The sequence below is a fragment of the Narcine bancroftii genome, chromosome 6 (genome assembly GCF_036971445.1).
Source record: "Narcine bancroftii isolate sNarBan1 chromosome 6, sNarBan1.hap1, whole genome shotgun sequence".
Lineage (NCBI taxonomy): Eukaryota > Metazoa > Chordata > Chondrichthyes > Torpediniformes > Narcinidae > Narcine > Narcine bancroftii.
The window spans coordinates 212,260,006-212,285,626 of NC_091474.1; the positions used below are offsets into that span (position 1 = coordinate 212,260,006).

The 25,621-nt window shown below is 41.0% G+C and overlaps 1 protein-coding gene across 8 annotated transcripts in view; it reads left to right on the top strand.

Annotated features, from left to right (window-relative positions):
- The window catches only part of lca5 (lebercilin LCA5), a 107,830-nt gene that overhangs the window by 40,720 nt on the left and 41,489 nt on the right, over positions 1-25,621 (top strand). For 5 of the 8 annotated variants that reach the window (XM_069887407.1, XM_069887411.1, XM_069887408.1 and 2 more), the window contains 5 exons: positions 6,296-6,346; positions 14,369-14,892; positions 18,471-18,608; positions 22,484-22,580; positions 23,921-24,048. In XM_069887407.1, the coding sequence (XP_069743508.1) occupies positions 6,296-6,346; positions 14,369-14,892; positions 18,471-18,608; positions 22,484-22,580; positions 23,921-24,048 (938 nt within the window). Of the gene's footprint in view, positions 1-2,553; positions 2,684-6,295; positions 6,347-14,368; positions 14,893-18,470; positions 18,609-22,483; positions 22,581-23,920; positions 24,049-25,621 lie in introns of all 8 variants that reach the window. The other 3 variants (XM_069887412.1, XM_069887414.1, XM_069887415.1) reach the window with 2 other exon arrangements.

Here is a 25,621-nt window from a genome sequence, read left to right on the forward strand (position 1 = left end):
AACATAATTTCCTGACTCAAATCCGGATAGAAGAAAACATGATTACTCTGAACCATCAAAGGAGATCTGTTTTGCTGTGCATTTCTAATAGCCATACGTAAAATAGTCTCTCTATCACAGTAATTTAAACAGCGAACCAGAACAGGTCTTGGATTCTGTCCTGAAAAAGGTCTCCTTCTCAAAGCTCTATGAGCCCGTTCTAATATTAAACCTTCAGGAAACTTATCTTGTCCCAACACTTGTGGAATCCATTCAGTGAAAAATTTTCTTGGATCTGGCCCTTCTATGCCTTCTGGCAAGCCGACAATTTTCACATTATTCCGTCTGGATTGGTTCTCCAAATAATCAACCTTTTTTGCTAAATTTTTATTCTGAATCTAACGGGCACTTAAAGACAAAACAATAAGTTAGAGTCAGGAGAGGACTGGAAGGCACGTCTGTTCCTCAATTCAAATAGCTATGGAGCTGAGAATTACCACTGGAATGAGCTATTGAGGGCTCTAAAACTTTCAAACCAACATATTGTAAGTATGGGATCCATAGTTTCAAAAATAAATTATATTTATTATGGAAATTATAAGTTATTTTTTTCAAGTGGAATATAAGAATATAATTCAGCATGCTATCTCTGTATTCCTAAATCTATATCTGATTTCCAAGTAATGGCAATGCATTTTCTGGAAATAGCTAAAGCTAATTGTAAGAATTCAATTTGATACATAGTTAATCTTAATTTAACACTAATCATTTTAACATTACTCAACAAAAATAAGGTTGGATCAAGCAGGAGTTTTACCTTTAATATTTTTTCCAAAAATACTTTCACCTCTATCCAAAAGGGTTTTACTCTGGGACACTGCCATGTAGAGTGAAAAAATGAGCCTACTTTTTGACCACATTTAAAATTTAAATCTAATAATGTTGGATTCATTTTAAAATTTTTTTGGGGGAGTTAAATATAATTGATATAAAATTTGTATTGAACTAGTCTATATCCTATATTAATATTTTTCATCATTCTGTCTTTACATAACTGCATCCAATCATTCTCATCTATCTGTCTATCTAAATCAACCTCCCATCTTAATCTTTATTTATGAATACCTAACTTAGGAGCTTTTCTTTGAAGTAATTTATACATTTCTGAAATAAATTTATTCATATCACCCTTAGTAATCAATAATTTTAATTAATTCTGTCTAGATAGCCTCAAATTTTGACCTAATTTATCAGTCAAAAAAGCTTTTAACTTGATCATTACAATAGAAAGTAGTATTCGGGACATTACATTTTTCCTTCATTCGTTGAAAAGTAATAAATTTACCAGCTTCAAAACAATCTATTTTTTTTAATCCCCATTTGACTACAAATCTTCAAAAATTGATTATTCATAATAAAAAGGTGTATTTTGTTAATAAAAATGAGTCTGTTTGTTTTATTGTATCTCTTGCTTTTTCTTTTATTTCTTTTCTCTTCTTTGGGGTTTTTCTGAGTGGGTGGGAGGGGTCAGAAAATTATTTTAATAAGTATGTATTGATTTTGATAGAATTTTCTAGTTTTGTTACATGTGCTAATAAAATAAAATTTGAAAAAAATAATAAATTTATTATCCACCAAATTAGAGTTAGTATTGTCTTATATAATTACAAAAATCAAAATTTCTTAAGAATAAGGAGTTAAATCTCCATCTATAAAATGATTTTTCCTTTCCTGAAACTCTACATGAAATCAAAAGAGGTGAATGGTCTGATACAATCCTAGCCTTATATTCTACAAGTGTAGCTCGTCCTTTGACATTAAAAACATTCTATTCTTGAATAAGAATCCTATCTACAAGAATAAAGAATAATCTTTTTCTTTTGGATTTAATCTTCTCCAAATGTCGACCAAATTCAAATCCTTCATCAAAGCCAGCGTTCTATTTTGTTTCTAGTAACTGATTTTTGAGACTTAGCTAATATTGGATCTAAGCAACAATTAAAATCTTCACCAATTAACAAACTTTCATCTGCTTCAGCAAGGTGTAAAAAAGAAACAAATAAATTTTTCATCATCAATATTAGGTGTCGACATCTCTAAATAAATTTGACAATGTGCGAAAACAAATCTCCCTGCAGCATCTGTAAATATAGATTATATCTTAAAAGATAATTTCTTATTAATCAAAATAGTAAACTCCTCTTGATTTAGAATTAAATGAAGAATTTATCACCTGACCTACCCACTCTTGATGTTCTTTTTAAGTTAAATGCATCTCTTGTTTTTAAAAAAAAGCAATATCGACCCTCAATTTCTTAATATAAGTCAAATATTTTTCCACTTAATTGTTAATAAGTCCATTCACATTAATAGTTACAAAATTTAGTACATTATTAACAACCATATCTCATCTCGAAATTAAAGAACTCTAACCACCCATCCCAGTTGACACCACTCCATGTAAATTTTCAAATATAATTGACATATAAAAAAAAAAGAAAGAAAAAGAGAAGAAATAAAAATCCCCTTGAAAGAAAAAAAACAAAAAAAGTACTATTTCCCTCTATTTTGTAGGAAGTGGCCTTCGCCACAAAGTGGCATGCGGCTGCAGAAGGAGAAGACAAAAAGTCCACCTCCCCCAGACAGAATATACATGTTCATTTATACTATTCATTCAAGTTCACTTGATCATCATCGATCATTGGTAAGAGGGCTGGATGGGCTAGACTTTGTCAAATGTGTGCAAGATAGTTTTTTTAATCAATACGTAGAGGAACCGACTCGGGATGGTGTAATACTGGATCTCCTGTTAGGGAATGAGATAGGTCAGGTGTCTGAGGTTAATGTTGGAGAACAAATTGGGTCTAGTGATCACAACTCTATTAGTTTTAGGGAAGAGCAAAGTTGAGGTTCTGGATTGGAGAAAAACAAATTTCGAAGGAATGAGAATGGCTTTGGGGAGTATTGAGTGGGACATGATTTTTTCAGGAAAGGATGTAAATGAAAAATTGAGAATATTCAAAGAAGAAATTTTGAGAGTACAGAGCAGATATGTCCCAGTGAGGATCAAAGGAAAGGCTGGAAGTCATAGGGAGCCTTGGTTTTCGAGGAATATTAGAAATTTGGTTAGGAGAAAGTGGGAGGTGTACAAGAGGTATAAACAGCAGGGTGATGAGAAATTGAAAGAGAACTAGAAGGAGTGCAGAAAAAATCTTAAAGAGATTAGAAAGGCCAGAAAGAGACACGAAGAGGCTTTGGCAGGCAGAGTAAGAATAAAAGTAAAAGATTAGTGAGGGATAAAATTGGACCCCTTGTAGATAGGGAGGGTAGGCTATGTGAAAAGTCAGAGGAGATGGGGGAAATTTGAAATGATTTCTTTACCTCGTTATTCACTAGGGAAAAAAATATTGTACCAGTTGAAGTAAAGAAATGAATCATATAAGGATAACTGAGGAGGTAGTGATGGCAGTGTTAAAAAAGATAAAGGTGGACAAATCTCCAGGCCCGGACAATGTATTCCCAAGGACACTCAGGGAGACTAGTGTACAGATAGTGGGGCCATTAACAGATATTTAGGATGTCACTGGTCACGGGGGTAGTGCCAGAGGATTGGAGGGTGGCTCATGTGGTTCCGCTGTTTAAGAAAGGGTCCAAATGTAAGCCAGGAAATTATAGACCTGTGAGTCTGACGTCTGTGGTGGGTAAGTTGATGGAAAGTGTTCTGAGAGATGGCATTTAGAAATATTTGGAAGAACAGGGATTGATAGAAAGTAGTCAGCAGGTTTTGTCAGGAGTAGATCATGCTTAACAAACCTTATAGAGTTTTTTGAGGGGGTTACAAAAAAGATTGATGAAGGGAAGGCTGTGGATGTTGTCTGTTTAGACTTTAGTAAAGCTTTTGACAAAGTTCCCCACAGGAGGTTAGGAAAAAAGGTGGAGGCATCGGGTATAAATAAGGAGGTAGTGAAATGGATTCAGCAATGGTTGGATGGGAGGTGTCAGAGAGTACTAGTAGAAAATTGTTTGTCAAATTGGAGGCCAGTGACTAGTGGAGTTCCTCAGGGATCGGTCCTGGGTCCTCTATTGTTTGTTATATATATATATATATTAACGATCTGGAAGAAGGGGTGGTAAATTGGATAAGTAAGTTTGCAGATGATACAAAGATTGGTGGTATTGTGGATAGTGAGGAAGATTACCGTAGCTTAAAAAGAGATATCGGAAAACTAGAGGAGTGGGCTGAGAAATGGCTGATGGAATTTAATACGGATAAGTGTGAAGTGTTGCATTTTGGAAAGGCAAATCTAAATAGGTCATTTACATTGAATGGTAGACAATTGAGGAGTGCAGAGCAACAAAGGGATTTAGGAGTTATGGTAAATAGTACCCTCAAAGTTGATACTCAGGTAGATAGAGTGGTGAAGAAGGCATTTGGAATGTTGGCCTTCATAAATCGGAGTATTGAATTCAAGAGTTGGGATGTTATGTTGAAATTGTACAAAGCACTGGTGAGGCCAAGTTTGGAATACTGTGTGCCGTTTTGGTCACCAAATTATAGGAAGGAAATAAACAAAATAGAGAGAGTGCAGAGAAGGTTCACGAGAATGTTGACAGGATATCAGGGTTTGAGTTACAGAGAAAGGTTGTGCAGCCTGGGGCTTTTTTCTCTGGAGTGTAGAAGATTGAGGGGGGATTTGATGGAGGTCTTCAAGATTTTAAAAGGGATAGAGAGAGTCAACTAAGAGTGGGGGATATTCAAACCAGAGGCCATGGTTTGAGATTGCAGGGGGAAAATTATAAGGGGAACACGAGGGGAAATTTCTTCACGCAAAGGGTGGTTGGGATGTGGAATAAGCTTCCGGCAGAGGTTGTTGAAGCAAGGATGTTATTTACATTTAAGGAAAGACTGGATAATTACATGGAGGGGAGAGGAGGGATATGGACCAGGTGCTGGTCAGTGGGTCTAGGAGGGTGGGGATTTGTTCCGGCATGGACTAGTAGGGCCAAACTGGCCTGTTCTGTGCTGTATATGGTTATATGACATTCTGAGATTTATCTGTGTTTTCCCAGCTTGACTCAATCTCACCTTTTGAATAAGTTAAATTTGAGTTTGATCTTGTCTAATATTAGGCAAAGAATTAGCAAATTCCAGAGCTTCATCCTCATCAGTGAAAAATCGGGGCTGGTTTTCCCCAGAAAAGACTTTAAGTATGGCTGGTTATCGAAAAGAGAATTTGTATCCCTTTTTCCAAATAACTGATTTTGTAGGATTGATTTCTTTTTTCTTTTAACAATAGACATACTTAAATCTGCATAGAAGAATACTTTATTGTTTCCCACTATTAAAGGGCTTGTTGTTTTCTGGCATTTTGGATCGCCAATCTTAGTTTTCATTTCTTTATATTGATAACATAAACATCTAATCAGAATTGAGCGTGGTGCTTGTCCCAGAAATGGCTTCTTTCTTCTAGCTCTATGTGGTCTATCCAAATCTAATCCATTCAGAAAATTTTCAGGGCCCATAATCTCTGGAATCCATTTTGGAAATAATTATGCTGAATTGGGACCTTCAAAATTTTCAAGCAGTCCAACAACTTTAACATTATTTCTGTGGCTATGATTCTCTTAACATCATTTTTTTTTGTAAAATTTCTTTCCTTTGAACTTACCAAGCCATAAAAGAAACTTTGATTTTATTCACTGTATCTTTACACTGCTCTACCTCAAAATGATCATCTTGTACATCTTCTTCAATTTTCTGGACTTTAACCTGATCCACAGTGTTAACATATTTTGCCATTTCTAGTTTAATGAAATTCATTTTACCTTTGAGATATTGAAACTGTGAACTAGCATCAGATCTAACAGACAAAAATTGTGCATCCATCTGTTTAATCATTTCATCCATTGGATTCATAATTTAAAATGTCTGAACTGAGGAATCTGTACCTTGAAATTTAACTTCAAATATTCAAATTTTTGCAGCTTCCATACCTTGAATAAACTGGGGTTCTTCTCCTCGATATAGTGTTTCCACTCCCTCCAATTCTTCATACATTTCTGCTTCTTTATCTCTTCCTTTTTCCTCTTCACTAGATGATGAAATTTGTCTTGTCTGTTTATGAACCCATTGCTTAACCCTGATCTGACTAGCGACACTTTCAGACCCGGGCTTAGCTGGCTCATTCACTCCCTGTAATGACATCAATTCAGTTCTGTGCATGTGTGAACTTTTGTGCATGCACAGTTGTTCTTGTGATGGTTTTTTCCATGTTCACGAGCATATAATCTGACTTCATCTTTTCTGTGTGTGCAGATGATGAAAGGGGTAAAAATGGAGAAGAAAAGATGTTGTCAAGACAAGAAGGTGAGTCAAGTTTGAAAAAATGGTGCGCTGCCACTGGAGCAGATGAGCAGAGTCACAGCACTCCTCTGCCCAGTCCATCTGCTGGCTTTAAATGGTCTGTTTAAAGAGCTGATGGCAGTTTATTTTAAAATCCTGTGACCACGGGATCTAGGCTTGCGTTTGGCAGCGGCTTCGAGGAGTTGCAGACTCCAGGGAAGCAGAGGACTAGTGCAGGGTACTGGAAAATGGGGAGACCATCCCCTGTTTGAGAAGGAGAGCAGAGGAGACGACCCTACACGTTGGTGACCACGAGGGGCTCTGCAGCTGAAGAATATGCAGGCGGCGAGCTGTTGGTAATTCGAGGTGAGGAACCAATGCAGGCTGTGGGGTGCTGGTAACTTGCAGTCAAGAGATTTTTACAAGGCTGCATACTGCTAGAGATTGGCTCAAGACTGGCTGAAGGGGTACCAGGTGTGGAAACTGAAATATGTGAGTGGTGAGTGCGCTGAGGGGTTTGGATTGAAAGCTTGGGTTGCCGATGGTTTGAACTGAAGACTATGTGTGTGCGGGAGCACTGGAGGTGAATCCATGGACGTTCAGTGTTTTTGTTGGGGGGGGGGGGAACTCTCTTTTGCTTCTCTTTCTCTGTAAGGCCGCTGGACAATTCTTGCTGATGGCAAATCTTTGTCTGCTTTACAGTAGACTAAAGAAAACTTTGTGTAATATTGCATTTTCTGTTTTATCATATGAGAAGAAAAGAATCTTGAAAAGGAATCTTGAAGAAAACTTGATTAATATTTGCTGACCAGTTGTTGATCTAAGCTATCCTATTGGCCTATGTTTGGTCCAGATCCTTCTCGACCTTTCCTCATGTAAATGTCTTGTAAATGTTACTATTGTTCTCATCTGTACCATTTCCTCTGCCAGTTTTCTCTGCATCTCCATGCCCATTGTGTGAAAAAGACGTCCCTCAGGTCCATTTTCTTTTTTTCTTTTCTTCTTTTGCTTGGCTTCGCAGACGAAGATTTATGGAGGGGGTAAAAAGTCCACGTCAGCTGCAGGCTCGTTTGTGGCTGACAAGTCCGATGCGGGACAGGCAGACACGATTGCAGCGGTTGCAGGGGAAAATTGGTGGGTTGGGGTTGGGTGTTGGGTTTTTCCTCCTTTGCCTTTTGTCAGTGAGGTAGGCTCTGCAGTCTTCTTCAAAGGAGGTTGCTGCCCGCCAAACTGTGAGGCGCCAAGATGCACGGTTTGAGGCGATATCAGCCCACTGGCGGTGGTCAATGTGGCAGGCACCAAGAGATTTCTTTAGACAGTCCTTGTACCTTTTCTTTGGTGCACCTCTGTCACAGTGGCCAGTGGAGAGCTCGCCATATAACACGATCTTGGGAAGGCGATGGTCCTCCATTCTGGAGACGTGACCCATCCAGCGCAGCTGGATCTTCAGCAGCGTGGACTCGATGCTGTCGACCTCTGCCATCTCGAGTACTTCGACGTTAGGGATGTAAGCGCTCCAATGGATGTTGAGGATGGAGCGGAGACAACGCTGGTGGAAGCGTTCTAGGAGCCGTAGGTGGTGCCGGTAGAGGACCCATGATTCGGAGCCGAACAGGAGTGTGGGTATGACAACGGCTCTGTATACGCTTATCTTTGTGAGGTTTTTCAGTTGGTTGTTTTTCCAGACTCTTTTGTGTAGTCTTCCAAAGGCGCTATTTGCCTTGGCGAGTCTGTTGTCTATCTCATTGTCGATCCTTGCATCTGATGAAATGGTGCAGCCGAGATAGGTAAACTGGTTGACCGTTTTGAGTTTTGTGTGCCCGATGGAGATGTGGGGGGGCTGGTAATCATGGTGGGGAGCTGGCTGATGGAGGACCTCAGTTTTCTTCAGGCTGACTTCCAGGCCAAACATTTTGGCAGTTTCCGCAAAGCAGGACGTCAAGCGCTGAAGAGCTGGCTCTGAATGGGCAACTAAAGCGGCATCGTCTGCAAAGAGTAGTTCACGGACAAGTTTCTCTTGTGTCTTGGTGTGAGCTTGCAGGCGCCTCAGATTGAAGAGACTGCCATCCGTGCGGTACCGGATGTAAACAGCGTCTTCATTGTTGGGGTCTTTCATGGCTTGATTCAGCATCATGCTGAAGAAGATTGAAAAGAGGGTTGGTGCCAGAACACAGCCTTGCTTCACGCCATTGTTAATGGAGAAGGGTTCAGAGAGCTCATTGCTGTATCTGACCCAACCTTGTTGGTTTTCGTGCAGTTGGATAATCATGTTGAGGAACTTTGGGGGACATCCGATGCGCTCTAGTATTTGCCAAAGCCCCTTCCTGCTCACGGTGTCGAAGGCTTTGGTGAGGTCAACAAAGGTGATGTAGAGTCCTTTGTTTTGTTCTCTGCATTTTTCTTGGAGCTGTCTGAGGGCAAAGACCATGTCAGTAGTTCCTCTGTGTGCGCGAAAGCCGCACTGTGATTCTGGGAGAATATTCTCGGCGACACTAGGTATTATTCTATTTAGTAGAATCCTAGCGAAGATTTTGCCTGCAATGGAGAGCAACGTGATTCCCCTGTAGTTTGAGCAGTCTGATTTCTCGCCTTTGTTTTTGTACAGGGTGATGATGGTGGCATCACGAAGATCCTGAGGCAGTTTACCTTGGTCCCAACAAAGCTTGAAAAACTCATGCAGTTTGGCATGCAGAGTTTTGCCGCCAGCCTTCCAGACTTCTGGGGGGATTCCATCCATACCTGCTGCTTTGCCACTTTTCAGTTGTTCGATTGCCTTATATGTCTCATCCAGGGTGGGAACCTCATCCAGCTCTAGCCTTAGGGGCTGTTGAGGGAGCTGGAGCAGGGCGGAATCTTGGACTGAGCGGTTGGCACTGAAAAGAGATTGGAAGTGTTCTGACCATCGGTTGAGGATGGAGATCTTGTCGCTGAGGAGGACTTTGCCGTCTGAGCTGCGCAGCGGGCTTTGGACTTGGGGTGAGGGGCCATACACAGCCTTTAGAGCCTCGTAGAAACCCCTGAAGTCGCCAATGTCCGCGCTGAGCTGGGTTCGTTTGGCGAGGCTAGTCCACCACTCATTTTGGATCTCCCGGAGTTTGCGCTGAAGATGGCTGCATGCGCGACGGAAGGCTTGTTTCTTCTCTGGACAGGACGGCTTTGTAAGGTGAGCCTGGTGGGCAGCTCGCTTCTTTGCCAGCAGCTCCTGGATTTCCTGGCTGTTTTCGTCAAACCAGTCCTTGTTTTTCCTGGAGGAGAAGCCCAGTACCTCTTGTTAGGTCTGCTTTGTTCATGAATGAGTGAGACAAACACCAGGCTGAGTCGAAATCAGGGTTCTTTGTTCTTTATTACCGGATTGTAACACTTGCGACTAACAAAGTTAGTCGGAGAATGCATTCTGCCGTTATCAGCAAAATGGTGATTTTTTATACCCTTGGATACATGCTTAGAACATCATCATATCATTACTTGTCCAATGACTAAAACTGTTGCTATCCTTTCCCTGCTAGCTTCCTGCCTCTCAATCCATCAATGTCTCTCTTATCTTGTAAGTACAAGGATGCATTTACATCTTGTTACAGCCCTGTACATTCCCATCTCATGATGTTTTACCTAACAGGAGTACAAGGACACCTCCCCTTCTTGTTACTGCCCTGTACAGGGTAACTCCCTACACATTCCCATCTCATGATGTTTTACCTTACACTCTTCAGTGGATTGCTGTATGGTAGTCTTCAACTGATCCCAGAGGGTTTCAGGGGACGGGTCCGTGAGGCGGGTTGCATCGTCGAGCTTTGCTTTGAGGTTTGCCTGGAAGTTTCCTCTCGCTTCGTCTGACTGCAGGTTTCCAACATTGAACCTCTTTCTGGGGGCTTTATTGTTCCTGGGCTTTGGTTTGAAGTGAAGGTTGAGCTTGCAGCGAACCAGCCGGTGGTCAGTGTGGCATTCCGCGCTAGGCATGACCCTGGTGTGGAGCACATCTCGTTTGTCACTTTCTCGCACCAGGATGTAGTCCAGGAGGTGCCAGTGTTTGGATCGGGGATGCATCCAGGTGGTCTTAAGGCTGTCCCTCTGCTGAAAAAGGGTGTTTGTAATGACAAGCCGCTGTTCTGCGCAGAGCTCCAACAGGAGGCGCCCATTGTCGTTGCACTTGCCGACGCCATGCTTGCCCAGGATTCCTGGCCAGGGTGGGGCCAGTACTGCGCGCACTGCACTCCACCTAAAAGCTCCTTTGCGCAGGCCCGAGGACAGGTCCACGTCCTCCCCCTCCACGTCCTCCCCCTCCACGTCCTCCCCCTCCACGTCCTCCCCCTCCACGTCCTCCCCCTCCACGTCCTCCCCCTCCACGTCCTCCCCCTCCACGTCCTCCCCCTCCACGTCCTCCCCCTCCACGTCCTCCCCCTCCACGTCCTCCCCCTCCACGTCCTCCCCCTCCACGTCCTCCCCCTCCACGTCCTCCCCCTCCACGTCCTTCCCCTCCACGCCTTCCCCCTCAAAAGATGCTCACAAACTCAAGCTAGCATGCTGGAACATCAGAACCATGCTAGACAAGGCTGACAGCCACCGACCTGAACGTCGGTCTGCCCTCATTGCACATGAACTCCTCAGACTTGACATCGACATAGCCGCTCTCAGTGAAGTCCGCCTGGCAGATGTAGGCAGCCTCCAAGAACGCGGCGCGGGCTACACACTCTACTGGTCTGGCAAGCCTTCGGATGAACGACGCCTATCTGGTGTAGGCTTCATGGTCAAGAGCTTCATTGCCTCCAAACTCGAAAACCTTCCGACAGGCCTCTCAGACCGAATCATGTCCATGCGACTCCCCCTTCAGAACAAGCGTCACATCACCCTCATCAGTCCATTTTAAATCTTTCCATTCTCACCATAAATTTATTTCAGATTTTAGACTTATTGTCATGACATTATATACAACCCTGAGATTCTTTTTCCAATAGGCAAGGCAGAATTACCATTTGTTGGTCCTGCAAAAAAACCCACAATGTACATATGTAAGCAATTAAACAAATGTAAACAATTGGACAATACAGAGAGACTAAAAAAAATAAAGTGCACAAGTAAAAGACTTTAAATGAGTCCTTAATTGAGTTTGTTGTTGAGGATTCTGATGGTGGAGGAGTAGCAGCTATCCTTGAACCTGATGGAGCGAGTCTTGTGGCACCTATAACCTTTTCTGAAAGTAGCAGTGAGAACAGAGTGTGTGCTAGGATGTGTGGAATCCTTGATGATTGCTGCTGCTTTCCGAAGTCAACTTTCCCCATAGATTTTCTCACTGGTGAGATGTCCTGGACTGTGTTCACTACCTTTTGTGGAGCTTTATGCTTGGGAGTATTGGTGTCCCCATACCTGATTGTGATGCAGCTGGTCAGCACACTTCTGTAGATATTTTCCAGGCTTTCCAGTGTCATACCAAACCTCCGCAAACACCTGAGGAAGTCGAGGCGCTGACATGCATTCTTTGTAATGCCATTGGTGTGTTGGGTCCGGGAAAGAACCTCCGAGATGGTGACTCCCAAGAACTTAAATTTGCTCATCTTTTCCACCTCTGATTCCCCCCAATTATCACTGGATCATACACCTCTGGTTTTTGTCCTGAAGTCAACAATCAGCTCCTTGGTTTTGGTAACTTTGAGTGTGAGGTTATTGTTGGTGCACCATTCGACCAGGTTTTCAATCTCCCTCTTGTATGCTGACTCGTTGCCTCTTTTTACTCAATCCACTATTGTGGTGTCATCAGCAAATTTGTAGATGGTGTTATTGTCGTTACAACCCACAGTCATTGGTGTAAAATGAGTAGAACAGGGGGCTAAGAACGCAGCTGATGGAGATTGTGGAGGAGATGTTCTTACCAGTCCTCACTGATTGTGGTCTGGTGATGAGGAAATCAAGGATCCAATTACACAGTTAGGTGTTGAGTCCCAGGTCTTGGAGTTTGCTGATCAGTTTTGAGGATTTATGGTGTTAAATGCCGAACTGTAGTCGATTTTTTTTAAAAAAAAAACATCCTGAAGACCTGATTGATACCACTACTCAGACAAGAGCTGATGTGCTTCAACACCAGCCTTTCAAAACACTTCATCGCTGTTGATGTGAGTGCCACTGGTCGATAGTCATTTAGGCAGGTTACCACACTCTTCTTGGGTGTCAGTATGATTGATGCCTGTTTGCCAGAGTGAGATGATGAAGATATTTGTGAATATGTTGGTAAACTCTTGAGCTTTAAATTTCTGTACCTTGGCAAAAAAGACTTATCCATGCTCATCATAATTTTGTATTCCTAAGGTCCTACTCGGCCTCCTACCATCTATGGAGAAAAGTCCCAGCCTATCCTAATAACTCAAGCCCACAATCCCAGTAACATTCTTGTGAATCTTTTCTGCACCCATTCAAACCCAGTTATGCTGGGTGACCAAACAGCATCATGGAGTCAAGAGTCCTACAGCATAGAAACAGGCTCACAGATACAACTTGTTCATGCCCGTCTGCTTGAGTCCCACTTGCCTATACCCCTCTAATATTACAACTGTGGACTCACTGAAGTCTTGTACAGTTTTAACGTGACGTCCCAACTCTTGTCCTAAATTATACTGCTGTGAAGGCTGCTTGGATTGATATAAAAGTTTGTTATGTTTGTAATGACCTGTTTCTCAAAAGAGAAGTACAGTAAAATCCCTGGTATCTGGCACCTTTGGGGATTAGTAAATGCCAGATAAGTGAATTTCCTGGTTGTTTGAGATTGTATGTTGCATGAATGGAGAACAAATGGTGAGGCGCGCCAATTTTAAAATTCCATATTTTTTACCCCATGAATTTTCCACGTTTTTTGTTTGCTGGTTGCTTGAATTTCAGATAACGGATTTTTACTGTACTTCGAATTTTATGTTTCATTTGGATTTTTCTCCCTATCCCATTGATTGGCTTCATCAGACCCATTTGCAAGCTGATCAGACCAACCATTCTCTGCACACGTAGGTAGATTCTGCATATCAAAAGATTTTGGGTCTCTAAACAATGTTGATACATCCAGTTTGTCAGAAAATAAAAGGTTAAATTTTAGTTTATTTAGTTCTTCATTCTGTTTATTTCATGCAGAGAGAATCCAGTAATACTGGGGTTAATTGTGGCACTTTTATGTCACTGAGCTGAAATTGGCTATTTAAGTGTCTTTCAAGTTTCACATGTTTCTGTTTAGATTTACTTCCTCTCTTCTAGCTTTGTAAACTGCAGAAATATTTTTAGTTACAATGCCTTCATTTTGCATTTGATATCATTTGCGCACTCCTTGTGGCATAATATGTCGGAAAGACTGAATCACAGGATTGTTTTTGTAGAAAAGCTGTTAGAAGTCCCTTGGCAAAAAGGCAATATAATTTTGGGGCAATGACTAATGGAGATTTGATTTGTACAATGTAAGTATATTTTATCTATCTGAAACCACAATATGTATTATTAACATTTGAGCATATGTTTCCTTTGTAAAAATGCAGTGTGTTAATTATTCAAGTCTTTCAGATCTAGAATAATTGCAGTGAATACTGGGGTCAGCAGTGTTGCAGCTTCAACAGCATTTCTAAGAGCTCTGTCATTTTTATTGTGATGCCTTTATTCCATCACAGTAAGAATAAGACTGTCAAATAATCTTGATTTCTTTCATGTCACATACAGTATCAATTTGATCTGATTTGTATACTTGCATCATTTTTCAGCATGGGAATTACATGGACTTTTCTCAGTTATATTTTGTAAAAAAAATTGTTCTGTGCTTCGTTTCACATTTTCAATACTTTACAATTGTAAGAAGATCACTTGCTCCTTTCTGTTTTTTTTCCACTTGGTAGTATGCATTTTTTGTGGCTTGGTTTTGTTCATTTTAACATTCGTGCAATGTTTCATTCTATGGAGAATTCTTCCTGCATATTTCTTGTGAAAATTGGTGTACAAGTTTCAATATTGTTGTCTTTGTTTTAATGAGGTTTTATGTTGACCTTCAACCAATGTCAATTTAACCATATGCTTTAATTTTCTTTAAAGCTGCTGGAAAATCTGGTGCCAAGCAACCATCAAGGCATGGGAGTCGTCGATTCTGGAATCAGAGATTAAATAAAGAGCCTATCTATAAAGACATAGACTTGGTGACTAAACGCATGTTATCTGCAAGGCTGGTGAAAATTAATGAGCTCCGAAATGAGGTCACCGAGTTGCAGGTTAAACTGGAGGAATTGCAGAAAGAAAACAAAATATTAAAGCATCTCCAGTACCGTCAAGAGAAAGCCCTTAGTAAGTTTGAGGACACAGAGAATGAAATCTCATTGCTCATATCTCGTCACAACAATGAAATCCGTATACTTCGAGAGAGACTTCGAAAATCGCAGGAGAAAGAGAGAATAATGGAGAAACGATTGAAAGACACTGAGGAAGAACTGCATCGAACAAAAAACTCTTTGCTGAAATTAAAGAAACTTTCAGAGGATAAACATTTGATAGAGCGAGATGAACTGGCTCAGAAACTTGCTAAAGCTGAAATAAAAATGGAAGGCAGTGAAAGGAGAATTAAGGTAATGCATGTATGAGAATATTCTCTCAGCTTTATATATTCATTTTACAGATTATATCATTTATTTCACTTTTGTATTAAATGTCACATAGTATTATAAATATTTTTTTCTCAGTGAATTGGATAAGTAATTGGTGTCCTGGTTAATGGAAAGGAAATTGAGGAACAGGAAATACATAGAAGTGCTGGAGAAACTCCATGGGTCACACAGCACCCACAGAACTTAAAAGGTCATCATTGTTTTGGGCTTGAGCCCTTCTTCAGGAGAGTTGAAAATCAGACAGACACCTGAATAATGGGAAGGAAGGGGCGATAGGTGCAGTAGGTGGATAAAGGTTTGAGGATGGGAGAAAAGCTGAAGAGAGGGGAGAGGGCAGAGAGCTAAGTGTTGTAGCTTTCTGAGAGAAGGAAGGGAAGGGGGAAGGGAAATGGAGTGATGACAAAGAAACAGGAGAAGTTAACAGGAATTGGAGAAGACAATATTGATGCTGCCTGGTTGGAGACTGTTGAAACAGAATATAAGGTGTTCCTCCAATTTGTGGATGGCCACAACTTAGCAGGACGTGAGGCCATGGACATGCATGCCAATGTAGGAGTGGAGTGTGGAATTGAAGTGGTTGGCCAATTGGAAATCTTTGCTTTTGCAATGGACAGAACAAAGGTGCTCAGTAAAGCAATCTCCCAATCTCGGCCTAGTCTACCTGATGCAAAGGAGGCCGCATTGGGAGCACTAAAGAACCCCTACAGATTTATGAACGTGGCTCTGACAAGTGGCCCTGACAAGTGGCATTGCAGCGTGGCAATTGAGCCCTAGTGAATGGAACTGTTGTGTGAAACCAGGGCTTAATGAATCAGAAGAGAGTGCAGGTACTGTGCCTGTGAAAGGGAAAGGAAATGTAGGTACTAGGCCCCAGTGAATGGGAAGGGACTTTGGCAAACATCACCTGGTGAACCAGATGGTAAACCATCAAGATTTTTGATGAGTTGGAGAACCAATGAACAGAGCATGGCTATACATTGAAAAAAATAATGGTATATATAATTCTCAGCACTATCTACTATACATTTACTCTTGTGTGCTGCTTTTAAAAGCATTTTGTTCACATAAGATCAGAAGCTGGAAGCATAGAATCTGGATAAGTAACACATGCTATGGATGAAGAGTATGTACTACTATTTACAGGAATCATTTGAAAAGGTGTCTCATCAAAGGTCATGGGGGAAATAAAAATAGGATGGAAATCTAGTGTGGATAATCGATTGGCTGGTTATCAGGAAGCAGAAAGTAAGCATAAATTGGTCTCTTTCTGTTAGGCATGATATAACAAATGGTGAACCACAAGGATTGATGTTATAGTTTATATTAATGACTTGGAAGATGGGATGAAAAGTATGGTTGCTAAATTTGCTGAGGACACTTAAGACAGGTAAGAGAGGAAGACGATATAAAGAGAAACGGTTAGGTTAAGTGAATGGGCACAGGTTTGACAAATGTATTGCCCCAATATAATTTTTAAATGAAAAAAAAAATTAAAAGCGTATTACCTAAGGGTGAGAAATTACAGAGCTCTGAAATGCAAAACAATGTGGATGTTTCAAAAGTGCTTGATCTACAAAAAGATAGTATGCAGTTACATCACGTAATGAGGAGCACAGAGTGTGTTATCATTTATTTTTGGAAGAACTGGTTACCAAAGTAAAGGGATGGACCTAGATCTGGTCTCCTTATTTAAGGAAACATGTTAAAGGAGTTCAAAGTAGGTTTGCTAAATTAATATCTGGAATGGGCATGACATCTTTAGGAGAAAGGTTGGACAGGTTAGAGTTTGATGCATAGCTAGATTTATTTCAAATTGAAGAATTTAGTTGGTGCTAACTCTACAAAGTATGACGTACCTCCCCCCCCGAATCTACCATAAAAATTGCCAAGTATGTTGGTGCAGGATATTCATCAACTAGTGTTTTGACCACAGTTATCCAGCTGCATCATCAACTACTCTCCTTCTAGCAATTCAAATGTGAAGGTCTTCACTGATGATTGCATGCAGTTCAGATCCATTTGCAACTCTGGGGAGATAATAAAACAATGTGTGCTAACGTACATGAAGAATTGGCAAAGTGCTGTGGCTGGGAAAACAAATAGTAAGCAAAATTTATACCACAGAGGTGGCAGACAGTGACTTTTTTTAAAGTTAATAAAATATACCTTCTCTTGACATTCAGCAACTCTACTGTCAATGTTACTGTGTCAATTGTGCATGTTGTTTACAAGGATGAACTGCAACTCTTGTCAAGGCTTTTGTGACAGAAGCTTCCAAACCATCAAAGTCAATGGGATCACATCCCTCCTTCCCTGGGCTCCCTCTCAAGGCACATTTCAACCTGGCTTTGAATATCTTCACACAATAGCATCTAAACTGGCAGTGTATCTATCCACTTTACAAAGCAGCATTTGGGAAAACAGCTCACTTACATTTTACTGAGGGGAATTAGAAAAGAGCAACAAATTCCAACCTTACTGTTGATTTCCCCACACCCCCATATAAATGAATAACAAAAGATTCTTATCCAAGTGGAGTCCATCCCAATGGTACGCAGGTGCCATTGTCCCAAGTGAAAGAATCCTGCTTTCTCACATCCACCTTGAGCAATATGTTTACGTTTCTCCCCTGCCTACCCCGATGTCAATTTGCTTGTAACTAGGTTACTGATCCATATATTGTTCTTTAATTTATCTTCATCAGAAAGCATCACTTACTTATTGTTTCCAGGGTTTTTCTTCCAAAGAATGGATCAAAATCCACCCCCCCCCCACCAACATACAACAGCGATGGTGGGAGGGGGGAAACCATTGGCGGGCCGAGGGGGTGAAGTGGTGGTGCTGAGCCAGGTGGGAGGGTTAGTGGTGGCGCTGAGAGAGGGGGATTGGTGGCAGCGCTGAGAGAGGGGGTGGCGCTGAGAGGACAGTAGTGACGCCAGTACAACATGGCAGCCACCGAGACCAGCTCTCATGAGAACGCCTTGTTGCCGTATATTTTGCTCACTTCTGCCACGATGAGTCTGGCCATAAAATTAGTGCATTGGTTTCTTCATTAAAATTTTATAGCAAACTGAATAATAACAAGACGGAAGGTTTGGACCGCCCCCTTATTCCCTCACCACCCCCTTAGATCTTCCCACCGCCTACAGGGGCGACAGAGCCCACTTTGGAAATCACTAAGCTAGATTGTTGCCTTGTTTTTACATTTTTTTGAAATGTATTTCTTCAAAATTAAATTATTTAATATTGGATATTTCAATAAAATACTAAATCCATGGATAAAAGGTTTTATTGATGAAGTACATAATGAGATGGGCTCCGCATCCACTTACACTCAATTTCTTTATGTGCATTTTATTTTTGGCATCGCCCATGGACAACTTCCTGAGAAAGCTGATTGTAGTTGAATGAAAATCCTGCGGAAGATCCAATTCATGCTTAGAGTAGCCGGAAGTGAATTATTTTATTTCAAAGGATGTAATAAATGCCAGTTGATGGAATAATCAGATAATTTTCATTTTCTTATTTCTCAAAATAAGGATCTGGAGAGAAATTTGGAGCTAACCAACAACAGTTTCCTTAGACAAGTGACAACTGAACGTAAAAAGACTCAAGAGGCAAAGGAAGATGTTCACAATCTTCAGGAGGAAATTCAGCGTCTTGGTCAAAAATTAAAAGTATTTTACCAATTTATAGTTTTTCGAAATAAGTAAAAGTTCTCACCATAAAGCAACAATATATAAAAGGATACTCTCTGGTGGATCAGTTAATTTTCAAAGTTACAATAATGTATAATCCATATAACTGAATTTTGATTTGATAAGAGCTATTTTAACCATATAACAATTTACAGCACGGAAGCAGGCCATATCGGCCCTTCTAGTCCGCACCAATTTACGTGAATCTCCACTAGATCCACCTACCCACCCACATGCCCATAACCCTCCAACCCCCTATCATCCATGTACTCATCTAGCCTCCTCTTAAGTGACAGAACTGACCCTGCCACAACTACTTCTTCCGGTAGGTCATTCCACTTAGCCACCACTCTGAGTGAAGAAGTATCCTCTTGTATTACTCCTAACCCTTAACATGACCCCTTGTACCAATCTCCTCTCCCTCAGGGAAAGAATCTATTCACATCTACTTAACATCCTTCATAATTTTAAATACCTCTATCAAATCCCCTCTCAACCTTCTACGCTCCAATGAATAAAGTCCCAGTCTATTCAATCTTTCTCTATATTTTAGATACTATAATTTAGGCAACATTTTTGTAAACCTTCTTTGCACCCTCTTTACCTTATTTTTATCCTTCCTATAATTTGGAGACCAAAACTGCACACGATACTCCAAACTTGGCCTTACCAAAGCCGTAAACAGTCTCAATATCACCTCCTAGCTCCTATATTCTATGCTATGATTTATAAAGGCCAGCATACCAAAAGCCTTCTTCACACTACATGTGAATCTACCTTCAAGGAATGCTGAACCGTTATTCCAAGATCCCTCCGTTCCTCAACATTCCTCAATGCCTTCCCCTTCACTGCATATGTCCTATTTTGGTTATTTTTCCCAAAATGAAGCACCTACATTATCTACATTAAACTCCATCTGGCACCTTTCAGCCCACTTTTCCAAACAGTCCAAATCCTTCTGCAGTCCATGAAAACCGTCTTCACTATCCACAACTCCCCCTATTTTTGTATCGTCCCCATATTTACCACCCTGTCATCCAAATCATTAATATAAATGATGAACAACAAAGGACCAACACCGATCCCTGAGGCACACCTCTCGTCACCGGCCTCCATCCTGACAGACAGTTGTCCATCATGACTCTCTGGTGCCTATCTTCTAGCCACCTCTGAACCCATCTGACTATCTCCATATTAATCCCTAGAGATTGAACCTTCTTTACTAACCTTCCATGTGGAACCTTATCAAAAGCCTTACTAAACTCCAAATAGACCACATCATCTGCTCTGCTCTACCTTCATCAACCTTTCTGGTCACCTCTTCAAAAAATTCAACAAGATTCGTCAAACACTACTTTCTCCTAACAAACCCATGTTGAGTGTCCCTGATCAATCCCTGCCTATCCAGATATTTATACATATCCCTAAGAATTCCTTCCATTAGCTTCCCCACCACCGATGTCAAACTTACTGGCTTGTAGTTGCTTGGCCTACACCTTGCGCCCTTTTTAAACAGAGGTACCATGTTTGCAACCCGCCAATCCTGCGACACCACACCCTCCTCCACTGATAGAGCCTCCGCTATTTCCTCCCTTAAGGTCCTTGGAAAAATCCCATCAGGACCAGGAGACTTATCTACCTTTATACACCCCAAAAGTTTTAAAATCCCCTCTTTACTAATCCTTATCTTTTCCATAACTAACCTTTTGACTCACTTACCTTACACAATTCAATATCATTTTCCTTCGTGAACACCAACAAGAAGAATGCACTCAATATCTCCCCCATCTCATATAGTTCCTCACACATACCTCCGCTCTGATTTTCCAGCGGACCTATTCTATCCTTCACTCTTTTGATATTTGCATATTTGTAAAAACCCTTCGGATTTGCTTTCACCCTATCTGCTATAGCCCCCTCGTATGTACCCTTCTAATTTTGCTTTTAAGGTTCTTTCTACAATTTGTGTATCGTCCATACATCTCATCAATCCTTTGCTTCTTGTATTTAACGCAGCCCTCCCTCTAATCTCTCTAGAAAACCATGGCTCCCTTGAACATTTGGCGTTGCCTTTTGTCCTGACAGGAACATAAAGATTCTGCACTCTCAAAATCTCACCTTTAAATGCTCCCCAGTTCTTTTCAACGTCCTTTCCAGAAAAAAGATCATCCCAAACTATTCCCTGCAAATCCCTTCTTATCTCCTCAAACCTGGCTGTCCCCCACTCAAAGGCCTTTATTTTCAGACCAGACCTATCCCTTTCCATAATTAAGCTGAAACTAATGGTGCTAATATCACTGGATCCGAAGTACTCCCAATGCACACCTCTGTCACCTGCCCTATTTCATTCCCCAACAGTAGATCTAATACTGCTCCCTCTCTTAACATATTGATGCAAAAGGCAATCCTGCACAGATTTCACAAACTCTAAGCCATCCAGCCCACTCACTGACTGCATCTCCCAATCTATGTTAGGAAAATTAAAATCCCCAACTAGCACATATCAGCTATTTCCCTACACATTTGCTCTTCTAGTTCCCTCTCCCCAATGGGTGGTCTATAATACACCCCTATAATCGTAACCTCACTTCTTTTATTTTTTAATTTCACCCACACCGTCTCCCTTGATGACCCCTCCAATCTATCACGCCTCAGTACCGCGGTAATATCTTACTTGACGAGTAATGCCACAACCCCTCCCTTTACCCCTCCGATTCTATTACACCTAAAGCAGCAAAATCCTGGAATATTCAACTGCCAGTCACAACCCTCCTTCAACCACATCTCATTAATCGTACTGCCATGTGTCTATCCACACCTTTAGCTTCCTTACAACTCTCCTTGCATTGAAGTAAATGCATCACAGAGACTTTCCGCATCTTACCTTCTGCCTAACCCCCCTCTCTGCCATCCACACAATCATTTGTTACCATCCTCCTTTCCCCATTATAGCATCTATCCCTTTTCTCCTCAATCAACTGCTGTTCCACCCCCAAATTTTGTGAATAAGCCTTTTCCCTTCACCTCCAATAACTCTCTGCTGTCCTTCCTTACATGGCCCCCTTCCCCCAACCATACTAGTTTAAAGGGCCCCCCCCCAGTAGCCCAGGAAGTTGGCCCCTCTGGAATTCAGATGTAACCCGTCCTTACGGTGCAGGTCCCTCCTCCCCCCAAAAAGGTCCCAGTTATCCAAGAACTTGAATTCCTGACTTCTACTCCACCCCTTTAGCCATCCTGGGAGATGGGCCATCATGACCACCGATTCTCCCCTGCCAGGTAACCATTTATCAGCTGCAAGGTTTACCCTAAGCCTTGAAAACTTTTGTGTGATATCGTCTCGGGTGAGAACTGAAGATGTACCTGGAATTTTTAAAAGGCCCATTGTTAATTGTATAAAAGCAAATGAAAGTTCTCAAGAAGTTTTTAAATGAAGAACCAGTTATTTTTAATGCAAACAATTTAATGGAATAAAACCAAGATGCTCTCCTCCTTCTTGGACGATCTCGATTAGAAGAGTTCATCTTTATACTTTCTGTCTAACATTTTTCTTTATGATTTTCATTGTGTTATTTAACAATCTTTTATTCATTGACATGGGACAATAATTGGGGTAAAAATCTAGAAAAGATGATTACAGAAGTCAACTACCAGTAGATGTGCTTGTTTTTCTTTAGCTGTGATCCTTCATAATTTAAAAAAATTTCTGTTGAGCCTGATCTGGATTTAGCTGCTTCTTGTCTAGGTGCATTAAGTTCATTACAGTTAGTCTCAGAATCCTGAAGCTGCTAAGAAAAGGCAAAATGGGAATGGCTCTTGTCAACTGACAATATAATTTTTCCCATATTTATTCAAAGGAGAAAGAAAAGGAGCTTGATGTGAGGAATATTTATGCCAATCGCATATTGAAATCGTCTCCAAAGAAAGACAGTGGGAGTACACCCAAGAGAAAAGGTACTATTTTTTTTCTATTGTTATTAAAGCTATTTTAGGATTTATTTTAAAGCTATGAAAATTCTTTGCATTTTGGAAGAAAAAGACAAATTCTATTCAAAACACTGTATGTGTGCTTTGAAAACTTGCTGAAGGGATTGGAAGTGTTGAAATATAAATTTTGTTCCATGAGGGAGTGGGAGCTGAAAACTTAGAAATTGGCCATAAAAAAATTAGCCATGTGGTAAAAGAAATGAAGGAAGGTACATTTTGTCTGGGTAGAACTTTTTCCATCACCACAGGCTCAAATCAAAGTGGCCATATTTGTTGTCATTAATTATCTTTGATTATATCACTTTATTCAGATGAAGTTTAAAATCAACCTTTTTTTCTCAGCAAAGAAGGATATTTGAAGGTAGTTTATTTTTATGCTCAATGAACATGTCATAATATAAATATTGTGCTAAAATAAATCAATACGTCCAATAGCAACATAAAAATGTAGATATGTTTTCTTACAATGTCATACATTTCTTGTAATAGACACGAAAGGCCATCAATATACAAAAAAAACCTAAATACGAAAGACAGACTAACATAATAACAAAAGGCAGAAGATATAATTGGGTCATTCTGGTATCAGTGAAGGGTCCTGACTGCAATTTTCTGACAGAAATTGAGGTGGAGCAGATAATTCATGAAAATCAGAAACTGGAGATGCTGTATACCTGAAATGGAAAGAAAAATCTGGGAACTTCCAGCAAATCAGATAGTGACTGTGGAAAATTAACAAAAGTTAATGTTTCTAAGTTGAAAACCCTTCACCACAACTGCTTGATCATTCACTTGTAGTTAGAGTAAAAACTATACAGTGATGCCCATTAATCAAAATTGAGCCCAGTTCTCCTCATCATTTGAACCACTTGATCAATTTTGTCCCTACATTGGCTTTGAAGTTCCTTCATTACTACTCCCTCAATGGCTTGGCTGCCCTTTGATGCTGCCCCTCCATTGATTCAATCACTTCCTTTTGAGTATTGGTTGCTTCAGCATGCCAGATTATAAAATGTCAGATAAGAAAGATTTTATTGAATCCTTCATTCTCTGCATTTCTAGTAAAAATTCCCTGTTTACATCAGAGAGAGTTTCTTTTATTTTTTTCCACACTTCGTACAATTTTTTGAGTACACTAACTTAATTGTTAATTAATTGTTTTCTGTGAGCTAACCCTGAGATGTCCTCAATGTGTCGGTTTTAAATACCTTGCATTAGAATTCCTATCCACAATGCTGTAGAAGTTGCATTTGATAAGTCAGTTATTAAAAACATTATTAACACGTTAATTGTTCTTTATATTTCAGGAACGTCATCCAATGCTGTAAAATGTGTACAGTCTGAACAATATTTCTTACCTTCAGAGCTCCCAACTCCACCCTTAGCAATTGGTGAAGGGGAAGAAATGAGCATAAAAGGAGACTATTCACAAGTGGTATGTCTTTAATGCTATATGTTTGAAGCAAAACAGTTGAAGGAAATGATATCACTCCTTTAGGCTGTGTTTGATTTTAAAGAGTACAATGAAATTTCCAAAAAACTGGAAATTTGAAGTCAAAACAGAAAATGCAGCAAGTTAGACAGCATCTGAGGAAATGGAAACTGAGTTAATTAGGATTTTTAGATTGCAGGCATGTAACAGCACAATCAAGGAATTTTGCTGCTACATGGGCAGTTTAAAAAGGAATGTAAGTCAATCCCTGCACTACGATTTATCCTGCAGGACCCCAACAATCTTTTGGAGGAAGCCTGCAGTGTAAATCGTACCGGAAAAATTTGTTGACAGTCCATTCTACTGCACATCCAACCACCCAAACTATTGCACTCAGGTACTTGCAGTCTAAAACCTTAAATTGTTTTGGTTTGCAGGCCCTTCATTAGATAGCTCCAAAGGATACTTAACATGAGTTATCAACAGTTTCTCTATCCACATATGTTGCCTGGCCTACTGAGTGCTTCTAGCTTTTTCTGTTTTTATTAAGATGTACATTGGGTTGGAAAAATAGAGTATTTTTAATTCCAATTGAGACCTATAATTTCTGTTCTTAACTATAGAATTGTTATTAATAGCCCAACTAATTAATATTCTTTAAGGAAAGGAAACTGACATCTGTACCTAGAATTATATCTAAATTCAGAACACATCACTATATTTAACTATCCTCTGAAGTAGCATAAGAATAATTAGCAATGGACAATGACTGCCAGCCTTGCGAGTGACATCCACAACTGGTGCCTCATGGGTTCCAGCTACAATTCCAGGCCTCTCAGTTTGACCCAAGCCAAGATCTCAGGTACTTGCACCACATTGACCACTGCTCTCTCCGCTTCTCCCAATGACTCTTATGCATCACCCTAACCTTGATGCGGAGATACCAGCAGAAACTTGCCCTCATGCTGCCACAGCTCTGGACATCGCTGGCCATGGCCTGTAGTGGACCCCTCCTGTACTACATCTGCCACCGGATCCACATGCTCAACCATCGGTTTCACACTCATCTGCTGTCCATCAAGGATTGTAAGCTTGTCTCCCTGGAGACTGCAGCCTCTGCGACCCTCCACCAGGATCCCCATCTGGGTCCTAGTCGCCTGCCCTCCAGAGCTCCCACCACCACGGCCTTGGACCCGAGCCCAGGCTTCGGCCACCCATGAAACAGTGTTCCCAATGCCATGGCCGCCAACCTGGGCCCAGACCCTGGCCACCTACACTTCGGAGCTCCTGCCACGGCCACCCACACCACCACCCTATTCTACTCACTGGAGCCGCAGACATCATCTCCTATTGGTATCTAGGCCTCAGTCGTTGACCTAACAGAGCTCCCGGTTGCCAACCCAATGGAGCTCCCAACGCCACCGCTGCCCACCCCAAACCAGGCTCCGACCCCCCCCCCCCCCCCCCCACTCACTGCAGCTCCTGATGCCACCTCTGCTGACTCCAGCATTGGACCTGCAGAAGACGCCGGAGCCTTACTTGCTGACTTGTCCCATGTGGCTCCTGACACAGACTG